The 12,985-nt window shown below is 40.2% G+C and overlaps 1 protein-coding gene across 29 annotated transcripts in view; it reads right to left on the bottom strand.

The window, feature by feature from the left end:
• Positions 1-1,494, bottom strand: part of tcf7l2 (transcription factor 7 like 2) — a 76,690-nt gene extending 75,196 nt beyond the window's left edge. For all 29 annotated transcript variants that reach the window (XR_003439708.2, XR_003439710.2, XR_007143659.1 and 26 more), the window contains exons 1-3: positions 811-1,494; positions 590-656; positions 313-437 (exon numbers count right to left, since the gene is read on the bottom strand). Coding sequence is in view for 26 of the 29 variants with exons in the window: in XM_027140388.2 (XP_026996189.1) it covers positions 313-437; positions 590-656; positions 811-999 (381 nt within the window). In the remaining 3 variants the exon portion in view is untranslated. The remainder of the gene's footprint in view (positions 1-312; positions 438-589; positions 657-810) is intronic.
• Between the last annotated feature and the right edge of the window lie 11,491 nt (positions 1,495-12,985).

Genomic DNA, 12,985 nt, shown 5'->3' with positions numbered 1-12,985 from the left:
GTGAGTGTGTGTGTGTGTGTGTGTGTGAGCGTGTGTGTGAGCGTGTGTGAGAGCTGTACGGCTGTAGCGCGTTAGCTTTAGCTTTAACATATTAGCAGAGCAACGCCGCTGAACGGTAGCAGGATCACATCAGAAACTTTAGTGTCTAGATTTCTGTCTAACTTTTCTAGCAGGACACTTTCAGTTCTGACTCCATCTCCGTTTGAAGTGTGTCTCAGTCTCGTGTAGAGGAAAGAAGTTTAAAAAACAAATAAACAAACAAAAAACAAAACAAACGAAAACAAAAAAAACAAAACAAAAGGTTGCACTTACTGTGCGCGCCGTCGGTGAGAGGGATCCGTTGGAGAGGTAGGGGCTCGTCAGGTCGGGGATCATTATAAACGGGTAGCCCGGGTACGGGGGGCTCTTGAACAGACCTCCATCTTGCCTTTTCGCAGCTAACATGGCGGGGGGAAAAGAAGAAAAGTTTCTTAGGGAGCGTCAGGGGGGAAAAACATTTATGCGTATTTTAAGTAAGACGGTATGGTTATGTCGGGATTGTGTAGTTCAATCTAAAACACAGGATGATTTAGAGAAAAGAGCGACTCACCCTCTTCTAAACTTTCTCTTGTTTTGTCTCTGAAAGTTTCGGCTCTAGGCGGAGGCCGTCTTTCCGCCTTGAAATGCAGCGACACGGCGAGCGTTCAACACAGTACAATGGCACAACGGTTAGCTTCACTGATCACCGACGGTACACAGAAAAGTTTGGCGCTTTACGCAAAAGTGCAAGGAAACTAACGGACAACTGATCCGCGATGTTTTGTCACTTACCTCTGAATCCGAAGAGCTGTTTTGATTCGTTTCTGACTCGTTTACGAGCGAAGATTTGACATCTGCTAAATCCCTTTCTGCAGAGGAGTTCTCTGAAATTTTCTCCTCCTGTTCTCCTTCGTCTTTGAAGGAAATCATTTCATCGTTCGCACCCAGATCGTCCCCTCCACCGCCGTTCAGCTGCGGCATTTTCTCCCGAGCAGTGTTGGGGGGCCAAAACACAAAGTTTTAAACCCTTGATCTGTGTGATCCCGAATCCGAGTTGGAGTTTAGGGTCTGCCCTGGCGTTTCCCAAGGACTGGCGATTAGTAGAAAACTGAAAAAAAGGGGGAATCTTGGCAGAAAAAGAAGCCGTAGACGGAGCCGAGCCGCTCGGATTGAGTGAGTTGAAGTTGGTCGGAGTGGTTTTCAGTTCAAAGGCGGCGCTGATTGACAGCTAGAGAGGGATGGAAATAGAGAGAGTCTGGATTCGGGATTATTGACAGGGAGAAACACACAAGAAACTAATGAGATTCAAACAGGGAGGGACTTGAAGTGACGTTTTCATAAATAGAGAGGGGCAGGAAAGTAGGGAGGGGGGAGAGGATGGAGGAAAGAGGCAGCAGACGAACACAGCAGTTTGAAAAGCGAGGAAGGAAAAGCGAGCTTTGGTGGAGAAGAGCAGAAAAAAGGGAGAGAGAAGAGAGAGAGAAGAGAGAGAGAGAGAGCGGCCCTGCTTTAGTGCTGGAATGACGAGGAGCCGGAAGAGCCGCAGATACGCGGAAACTCTGTGTGTGTGTGTGTGTGTGTGTGTGTGTGTGTGTGTGTGTGTGTGTGTGTGTGTGTGTGTGTGTGTGTGTGTGTGTGTGTGTGTGTGTGTGTGTGTTAAGGGCAATACTGGTTCAAGAGCACGCGCTGCTTCCTCGTTTTCTGTTTTTATTCTGGATCTGGAAAGATAAATTTGTAAAGACACCGTGGTACAAAGGTACAAAAAGAAATAAACAAAAACCAAAAATTAAGCCATATTAAACAATTCATTGTGAATAAATCATGTACAATTTTAATAAAGGATATTTGGTGCATAATAATAATAATAATAATAATAATAATAATAATAATAATAATAATAATACATGTGGGCTTCAATTAATTAAATCAGTTTAAAAGCATTTAATGGTGAGCCTGCTATGTGACCTGACAGAGAAGGGTTTTGCTGCTATAGGACACACACACACACACACACACACACACACACACACACACACACAGAGCTGGTTAAGGAGGTTGACCTTAAGAAATGACAAACCGCTGTTCCTTACCTGGTGCTCTCTTCAGACAAATAGATTATATGTAGATTAATAGAGAGATAGATAGATCTTTAGTAGGTAATCACAGTCGATTGTTACAACTCAATTATTTTTTTATTTGCATTGTATTCTATATTGTGTATTCTATATTGTTTCATCATTTGGAGGCCTAAAATTTTATAGATTATTATGGGGCATATCAATAAAATGATAAGAAATATTTGGCAGTTATTAATTATAAAAATGTTTAATTCTGTTAGTAATTATCCCTAAAATTAATTCACGGCACACTGTGCCCTTTCTCGTAACTCACTGATTGTCTTTTATGAATTTGACGCACCCAAAATAATTTATGCCAGTGCAGCATTCATCTGTTTTTCGTGGACTCAGCCAGTTAATTTTGATTAGTTGCTATACACAATATGCTCAGAAACAAACATTCAAGTCAGGCACATAGAAAAGGTCAAATAGACATCAGAGGGCATAAAAACTTGTTGAATGTCTGTGTGATTTGAAGCAATACATCATTCCTGCTTCTGTTTTTTCTAATATTTTTACAAAGCCATAAAATCCACAGATTTTGTGTACATAACAGTAAGTCTACAGCAGTAACTAAGCCAAATGAAGCTATAAATGTGATATAACAGTTATCACAATATAGCTTCATATTTTGAAGCACATTATACTTGTAGATATAAAACATTTTATATTGCAAGCATTATTTTATTTTAAATAATTAGACTCATTATACTAAACATATCCTGCACAGTCAGTGTACACAAAAATAGGGTTTTAAACATTAAAAAAATAATAATATACAGATAAGAATAAGGAGAGAAAACTCTGGCTATTTCACAGCTTAAATCACAATTCTGTTTTATCTGTTACATTTCCGTCTCATATCTTTCCTTAAGCAAGTTTCAGGGACACTTAAAAATTATTATTATTATTATTATTATTATTATAATCTCAGACAATAAAACAGCTAATTTCAGCTTTCAGACTTTCCACTCAGGGGGGTGATACCTACTGAGATCCATGTTTCTGGTTTCTTGCAGAAGGAAAGCAAATATCAGGCCTGTGTGCAAACAGTTAATTACCCACAATGCCTGCATGTTCCCATACGGCCTGAAATGGCTCTGTTCTTAATTAGCATATTATGGGCTCTGTTGGGCTCTAATGGTCTTCCTGCTTGTTTTCATGGTAACAATATGTGCATTTTAGAAGGTTGTTTAATAGTAACAACAGCTTGATTTATGCCAGATTCCCCTTAAGCTGGACAAATAAAACAGCATAAACTTTTCTGGTTTTAACAAGTGGAACTTGGCATTTAACCTTTTCACATGTAATCAATTGTAAATTTCCCCATTGTAAGAGAGGCTCTGGTACCCATTTTAACATTTTTTCCGAAAGAGTTCAGATAAATTATATCCGGTGAGTAATGACTTGAATGTCCACAATTATGCAGTTCTAATAGCCTGTTGCATTTTGTGTCTATAAGACAATAATAGAGGAAATAATTATAGCTTTATATGCTTATGCAAAAATCTCTTTAATGATGTGTTTTTAAAGCAAATGCAAAAAAGGAAGCTAATTTCATTACATAAAATTGCCCTGCTTTGCGGTAAATATTGATAAAATGTAAAAGACTAAGAAAAAAAAAAAAAAAAGAAGCTATAACTTCATTTGTACTTTACTATGCAGCGTATCTATACCTGAAGTGCTAACAGCCTCTCTATCAGAATATCGATCAGAGCAGGTGAATAGACGCAAACTGAAGTTCACGTCACATTCCACACAACGCTGCATCACGTTTAAAATAAAACATGCGGTTATGTCTGAGGGCACGTCACCTCTCCAGACATGAAGTCCAGCCAAGCCTGAGTGTCTCACCCCTACTGTGTATCCAATACTGCATAGTGGGAAATACGTATATGAGGCAGAGCAGAATCTGCGTGTCTTTTCCAAAACAAACAGTTTTCTTTTTCATACATGGATGTCATGACCATTAATCAGAGGGTTGACCATCAGCAGAGTAAACACACAGCCACCTGAGTGTGTGCATCTTAATAGTATGTGTGTGTGTGAGAGGCAGAATGCATGACCCATACTGTCTGTGGTCATATGGAATATAGCAGCCAAGTCACACAGACTTTAAAAAAAAAAAATTAACTGCCATTGCATCAATTCTACATTACAAAACGGACAGAAAATGAACTCCTGACCTCAGGGCTATCATGTAGATACATCATCAGACTGTCTATCTGTCAATTAAATGCTACTATATTAAATTTTAGATATTTGACTTCACATCTGTATACAGCCTGGTATTTGTGTGAGCTGAATTTGTAGCCGAATTAAATATATATGAATATTTAACCATTTTTATTTATTTGTCATTGTCTGCTATGTATGTAGATACATGTAGTTCCAGGTTTACTGGTTAATTCAATAAAGTTTTGTAGATTAATGTTAAAGTGCGACATATAGACTGAGATGTAGCACTGTGTCTTTGTGTCTTCCTTTCACGCAGCCTTGAATAGTAAACAATGCCACGTCAAAAGCCCTGGATGGGACGCATGTGGAAAAGGCATTGCAGTTCTGACCCCACTTTGTGCTGCTGACTAAAAGAGGACCTTCTTTAATGACGGCCTTGTGTTTTGGGCGAGCCTCGCGCTGTTGTAGGGCCCGCAGCCGATTGTCCCTGGAGAGGCTGAGCACCTCGTCTGTGGAGCTTCTTCCTAAACCAGACACAAGAACAGCAGGCTCTTTTTTCTGTGTGGAGAAAGAACAGGAAAAACAGTTCAACAACAGCCATAAAAATGTCTCACAATCAACACAGACCAGTGTGGGTGGTGTATGAATCGGTGAGGGAGCGTGTAAAGGAGGGGAAAAGACACAGAAGGTGAGAGAGGAGAAACAGACAGAGACTATTCACTGCCCTCCATAGGACATTAATGTGTTTGCTTTTCATTTGTTACATTTCCCTCCTTTCTTCATTAAGGAACATTTCAGTAGATCTTTTTTTTTTAAGCTATTCTTTAAAAAACATATGTTTACTCCACCCATATTCAGGGAGTAAAATAATACATACTAAGGAGTAATGTAATGTATCCAATTTCAGGTATCCAGTTCAAGATGTATTAAAATAACGCATGGTGAAATTCAGAACTGCTTTTTCAGACAATATATCAGTGAATCCTAGAGAAAAGTGTTCCCAAGACTCAAATCATATCATCAGCAGCAGCAGCTCGTAGCCTTTGTTTGGGGGTAAAAACCTAGTATGGGTTTCAGACCAAGGGCCTAATTAAGAAATTAATGCAGTAAAATCAATCTGCCCCATATCTGGCTCCATTTCAGCTACGAAAGCTTCGAGCAACGCTTAATCAATGCATATCACAATGGGGATCGATAACCGCTCTTCTTTTTTTGTTTTGTTTTGTTTTGTTTTTTACATTTTAACTGCAGGTTTTTGAAAATTCATTTCAACAACTAAACACAATTGAATTCTCTTTCTAAATAAAATGGAAGAGTTTTTTTATTTTACTTATGTTGGTGCAATAGATAAATTCTTCATTCAAAAACATTGAGTGATTTTTCTCTCTAAATATTTTCTAGTTCAAGACCTGTTATAAGACAGGAGGTCTTGAAGTGCCTTGTATTCTTCATCAGAAATATAACTTGTATCACTATAGTACAATAGGTCCTAGTCTGAGGATATAAGCAAGATAAGAGCCTGTTAGATGGAGTTAATGCAATCAGTTCATACTCAACAGAAGCAGATGAGATGTTTTTCTACTCCATTACAAAATATTAAATTCTTATTGCTAGTAAAATGAATGTTTTTGCCTTAGCTTTGAGATCTATTTTAGAATGGAACAAAACAAACTGACTGGTAATATTTACAGAAAGCACTTCATGACCCAAACTAAGCTGCACCAAAGGGATCGTGGCTTTTTAACTATAAGGCTGTATGCCATTAACACTTCTTAACCGTTTAAGAAATGAGGTCAATGAAGGAAGCGAGAGGTCAGAGTGCACTTCACGAGTTCAGTAAATGCGGAAGTTATTTTTCGGGCATATTAACAGTGAGAGTGAAATTCATTATCTAGTTGAATCATCAGTGCTCTCTTTTCTCTGGGAAATGAAGCTCATGTCCTAGTTGTGTTCATTAACCATCACCAAAAAAGCATCATACGCACAGAGATCAGATCACAGTATATTTTATCAATATTAATAAGGAAAGGAAAAGTCCGCTTGTAATTAAGAGAGTCCCTTGGCTTTGATTTAGACCATTACTAACGCCTCTGCATCTTTAGATTAAAAACCGACCTCTTTTATTTAATAATATTAAATCCCGACATGTATCTTCTAAAAGCTTTTAATAAGACAAAGATAAGATTTGCATCCCCATACAAGTGTCTTTTTCAATTGATTATGATGCCGCCATTGATGTGTGAGAAATTGATGTTTTCCTCTGTTCTTAAGGGGCTCTAATAGAAGGGGCGGGATTTGAGGAGGAGACTTTGCCACTTTGATCTTCAATCAGGGAAAAAAATTCCCACTTCTTTGTCAGACTATATTTGGTAAATAACAGTGACAATCCGTGTGCTTTAATAACATGAAATAAAGAGATGGAGTGAGGGGAAGCAAAGGTGTGCATGTGTGCGAGAGTGAAATGAGAGCAGGAGAGAGAGAGAGAGAGAGAGAGAGAGAGAGAGAGGTTCACTGATTTGTCATTTTGTAGCTTAATATTTTAAGGTGAAGGTACAATAATCTCAGGCTAAGTGAAATAATTCGTACCTATAAAGGACGTCCCATTTTACACACATAAAATCCATGCACACTTATAGTCAAGGTGGTTCAGTACTCAGTATTATGAGACACAGTATAGCGGTTAGCATCTGTGTTTGGACTTTCGTATTCGTCCTTGGTGACTCAGGTCTCACGGCACCATCCCAATACACACATAAGGAATGTCTCGGTACAGCTACCTCACCATCAACCGACATTATCCTCTATCCTGTATCCCGATTCTGTCACTGTTCATCCAGATTTAGGGATCCTTCATGTTCAACCTCTTATTCAGAGTTTCAGGGGCTTTGGTTACCTGAAACGTCTCCATAGTGTGTGTGAAACCTGTAGAGACAGAGCGAGAGGGAGAGAGAGAGAGAGAGAGAGAGAGAGAGAGAGAGAGAGAGGCCACACTACTGAGTATGGAAACAAAGCCTGGCCAGGGACCTCAGGAAGATTTGACTCACAAATAAAGATGAGAGAAGACAAAGACAAAGCGAAGAGGAGGGGAAAAGTCTAATGGAACACGGCTTGATAAAATGGCCTCAGTCGTTCATGACAATAGAGGCAGACTGTACATTTAGATCAAAAGCTTGATAAGATGTAACTGAGTGTTATTACGACGAGCGTACCAGGTCGACTGCATGCCCTAATCACACATAAGGTCATGCTTGATTTAAAAGCAAATATGTACACAGAATAACAACATGAAATAACAGTTAGTTTATGAAACATAAAATCTGGTATGTAACTAAACCAAATTGTGAAGTGGAGTCATGGACTTAGAGCTGCCATTAATCGTAGTGTTGCTGTTCACCACAAGAGTTTCCCTGTTAATGTGTTATTGCTGTTCCAAATTCTTCAGTCATGAGATCATTGTGGGATTCGCAGGCCAGTGCAGGAGATGAGCACAAACATAAAGCCAAACAAGATCACTTCAAGATGGAGAGAAAGAAATGCCTACTGGGGAACCATGAACAGAGAGACAAGGTGTTAAAAGCGTGTAAAAAAAAATAGAAGAAGAAGAAAAAAAAGAAGAGCTAGCTAGAGAGTAGAATGAGTAAAATGACCAGAGATGGAGTGTGAGATGGGGTGATTGTTGACCAGGTAGATGGAGATCAGGAGGAGAGAGAAGAAGAGATGGAGCACAGCAGGGAGCAGCAGGAACTGGGGGCTGGCTCCAGGCAGTCAGAAAGCACGCAGAGATTTACTCACACGTCAACAATAGCACATTCGATAAAGCCCAGTGGAGCGGCCAAACAGATCCGCCTCGGCACTCGGTCAAAATTTACAAATCTTTACATTCTTTAACAAAGAGCAAGACTTCATAAACGTCCCGCTTGATATCTGCGACAAACACTGAATACGAACTTAATCTGTACTATATTTCCTCGTCTCCTCTTTTATTTATTTTGTGCAGAGAAATGATGACTTTTCCCTACAGACAAAATATCATTGATGACTTATGCTTTAAACTACACAAGCATGCACAGCTGTTGCATTCATACTATGACAGAAAGGAAACATTATTATTAAAATATCGAATTCTACCTTCTTATGTACAATCTGCATTCTAGATTTTTTTTTACTCGACTTATACCTGAGTGAGTTAAAAAAAAAAAAAAAAAAAAGTAGCGATAAAGTAGTGAGTTTCAGTTTCTGCTCTTCAAGATTACTGTAGCTCATGTGTGAGCAGGAGACAGACAGCTTTCAGAAAGCTCTGGTAAGTCCAGCAGGCTCGTGTACTCACTCCCAGCTCAGTGAAGCCAGTCCAGTATCTCCCTCTCCAAACTAACTCAACCTAAAAGTGAACATAAGAGAGCCTGTTCCTAGTTTCAGCTCCTAACCACATCTCTAAAAAAGCCCAGTTTCAGCTAGACTACTCCAAACACCATAGACCCCCCAAAGACAGTGAAAGCTGGCAATCTCTCTTCCTGTCCACCTGAATGCAGAGTCATCCAGTGCACATGCTGCCGGTTTTCTCTTTAAACACCTCAGATCGGGAGGCTCACTCAGCCCGTCACACACCAAGACTTATATTTCTCTTACCCCAAAAAAAAAGACCAGTTCCACAGCATGTCCTCAGGTGAGTGCAGATCCACTGACAAACCAGTTTTAGTAGGAAATGGATCAACTCAACAGAGAGAAAAACCTATTGTAGGAAATCTAATCTAATAGATAGGAAGTAAAGTGCATTGGGAGATTCAGCAGGGTTCGAGCTCATTGCGTTGTTTTTTTTTTTTTTTTTTTTACGAGTCTGGGACAAACACTGCTGACACACTGTGAAGCCTGTGTCAAAAAGTCTGTTTTCCAAATCGACCTCATTTGCATGTTTTAATAATGCATGCTGCTTATAAGAATATTAAATAGAATAGATCTTCACGAGATCAGACCTTCCACGTTAATTATAAAGATGTCAAATGGCAGTTAGTGAACTGTCACCCCCCGAGGTTGCCCCCTTTAGTTCTGCGATTATATTCACAAACTGTAGATAAAGTGTCATCATACAGACTATTAGTGCTCACTAAGCTGAAGAAAGACTGCTCTCGCTGTCATTCATATCCAGAGCTAAAGTAACCTGGAAACACTTCAAGCTCTGACTTTCACACAATGAAGTCAGCAGCAAATCACTCATTTGTTATTTCTCTCTCTCTCTCTCTCTCTCTCTCTCTCTCTCTCTCCCTCTCTCTGTGTGCGTGTTGTGAAAGCAGAATATTCAGCTAATAATAAAAAAAGCTAATGGTGCAAAGGAAAATAATAAGAATAATAAAGTCTAAAAAACCGTGTTAGGGTTCCACCTGTTGGTCCATCTACTCAGCTCTGAAAGCCTGTGGACTAAAGCTGGACTGTTCAGGTCATTACTGTACCATTAAGACCCTATAAAAGTCAAAGTCAGGAAGTGGAAAAAAAGAGAAAGGAAAGGAAGTGCATCTGAGAGCCGCCAATCAAAGAGGTGAGCTCACTCTGTGTTTCTGTCAGTCCTGTCTCTCTGAAGTTCATTTAAACTGAGTTGGGACGCCTCACTAGCTCTTAACAGGTAAAAGGAGCCATATTATCAGTCCTCAGAGGGGGCAGCACAAGTTGATGTGCTCTTTCAGCTGTACTAAACTGAGTCCAGCTCACAGAAGTGTAGCATGAACACCAGCCTGATTAAGAGAGAGAGAGAGAGAGAGAGAGAGAGAGAGAGAGAGAGAGAGAGAGAGAGAGAGAGATGGTGGAGGGTGGAGGGGCAGGTTAAGTGAGCACGGCCGAAGGTTTCAGAAGTGTGCTGAGCTTGTTGAGAGGAGTGTATCACTCTATCATGAGGCTAAGCAGATATCTGGGCTGAGAAGAGCACTGCTGCCTCCATCTGTAGCTCAAAGGACGCTCAATATTTCATCCCCTCCTGCAGATCACAACTGCTGAAGGCCGGCTCAGCCTGGCTCCCAATGCCCAGGCTTCCTTATGCTCATCTGAGCCTCTCGCTGCTGCCCTGTGCTACACACACACACACACAGACACACCTAATAAGTCATTTTAACCGGCACTAAAGCCCTACAGCGGTAATAGAGCAGTGTACATCTAATATCTTCTTCACAACAATTCCACATTTCTGTTATTTATTTTACCTTGCTTTCTACAGCCCTGATGCCAGATTAGAGACACTTCCTAATCTACACTTATACAAACTTTTAAATTCATCCATTAAACAACAGAAGAAAGGATTTCCATTTGCGAGGGTTGCACAAGAGAAGCCCCGAGAGAGACCAACGGAAAGAAAGAACGGCCCGAAATCTCATTAGAACTAGAATTGTGTAATGTTGATGAGAAAGAAACTGGACCTTTTTGGACATGTGCAGTGACCAGTAGAGGTGCATGCATTGCTCATAAAGTAACATATTATTATGGATCAATGACACTGGGGCAGCTAGTAGACCATATTCTATCCCAGCATCTGATTGCCTCTACCAAGAGGTTTAGACTTGTTCTTAGTAGAACTTTTTAAGAAAGAACAATAGCAACCTAATCATGCATCCGATTCATATCGCGGAAAACATGTAAACACAAAATGAGTGTTTTGTAACATCAATCTTCAGTCTCCAGAGATTTAATACCCTGTGGTCTGAATTTAAACGTGTCACATTACAGGAAGAGACAGGCAGAGGCTTCACCAGATATTAAATGTAGGGACGATAAATTAGAAAATAAAGGTTTTTGAACCGTTAATGTACTGTTTAATGAAGGGTGCCAATAGTTTTGGTGTGCACTGTACTGTACCTAGATATTTCAGTGTGTTTTGTGTACGTGTGTCGCTTGTATGTGTGTAAGCGCGAGTTGGAGAACGTGTGCAGGCTTTGTTTCTCTTTTTGAAAATACCTTTGATGTGTGTGTGTGTGTTTATTTATTTATTTGTGCAGAGAGCAGGCCTTTTCGGGCAGTTAGACTTCAGTAGATGTGCTGTGTGTCCATCACTAGTGAGCTTCTTTGACGGTGAACCCATAACCTACCAAGCATCTTTACCACTACGGGAGCAGTTTCTAGAATTAGCAACGAGACAGATTTCATCAGGGTCTGTTTGTACGTTTCCTACACAGCCTGTTTATGGAAACCGATGCTTTAATGGCCTTAATAAACAACAGCTGGAAAGTGAAACCACAACAAAAGAATATGACTGTTCATCATTTCAAGCTCAGATGTAACAGACACGTGGATGGCTTGCAGCTGTATATATATATATTGTAATTTGTATTCTAAAATCAAAGCAGGGCTACAATACAAACTGTGCTAGGTAGAAGTACACGCTCGGCTGTGCATCCCAGATACAAACGTGTACTTAAGGTTAAAACGCACAGTCACCGTCCTGCGAGAGAGTTAATGTACAAAACATGCTTCGATTGAGGGGTGAAGTCATATATCCTGTCGTGCATAGTGAAAATCTACTGATACACTTATAGACTGCGTTCATCATCAGGACAGCTTTAGTTCTTACTCGACTGCATCGTTTGAACAATTTTTTTAACAGTTTAAACATGTAGGTGGTTTTTACAGAAAAGCCCTATTATCTGCTCAGATTAGACTTAAATTGAGAAACTGAGAATCCTTTAACTGCTATTTAGTCTTCTTACAAACAGTGGGATGTGTATCTTCAGTGTGTATGCTGCCAAACACCTCCAGTGTTCTGAGTCCAATCCTGAGCTCACAATCTCTGTTTGAGTGACAAGTAGGTTCTCTGGTTTATTCCTGTGTTCTAAAAAAAATCTAACTCATTTAAACTACCCTAAATTGCCCCTAGGTAAGAATATACTTGTGCCCTGTGACTGACTGGAACCACAACCATGTATCCCAGTCGCCTGAACAAGATAAAGTGTTTACTCGGGAAGAATTGATAAATGCACTAATATGTATTTACACTATATGCTGGAAGCACGGTGGCTTAGTGGTCAACACGTTCGCCTCACACCTCCAGGGTTGGGGGTTTGATTCCAGCCTCCGCCTTGTGTGTGTGGAGTTTGCATGTTCTCCCCGTGCCTCGGGGGTTTCCTCCGGGTACTCCGGTTTCCTCCCCCGGTCCAATGATATGCATGGTAGGTTGATTGGCATCTCTGGAAAATTGTCTGTAGTGTGTGAGTGTGTGAGTGAATGAGAGTGTGTGTGTGCCCTGCGATGGGTTGGCACTCCGTCCAGGGTGTATCCATGCCTAATGACGCCTGAGATAGGCACAGGCTCCCCGTGCCTTGAAGGACAAATTCCAACAGGTTTATCAGCTAGCTTAAGCATTCTGTTGTGTAGTTAAGTTAAAGTTGTGACTCAGCAACATGAACAAAATGAATTCAACCAAGAACCTGTTTGGTGTCCAATATTTGCTCAGCTGTCAGATTAACAAACTTCATGTCTAGACAACATTGATCGTCTTAAATAGCGTGCTATTGTGGTTTCTGATGCATTATGGCACATGGATTTACATAAACCCACATAAACTAGTGAAACCCGAGTTTGAAAGTAAAAATCCTCCCAACATCTAATCTACCCAAATCCATCCAACTGAACTAAAACCCAAACACACCCACCGAACACATCAAAACAACCCATCCATCCATCCATCCATTTTCCTTAAC

This window comes from Tachysurus fulvidraco, chromosome 8 (assembly GCF_022655615.1).
Source record: "Tachysurus fulvidraco isolate hzauxx_2018 chromosome 8, HZAU_PFXX_2.0, whole genome shotgun sequence".
Lineage (NCBI taxonomy): Eukaryota > Metazoa > Chordata > Actinopteri > Siluriformes > Bagridae > Tachysurus > Tachysurus fulvidraco.
Note: the sequence above shows the minus strand (reverse complement) of the source record. Positions and strands in the feature narration are given on the sequence as shown.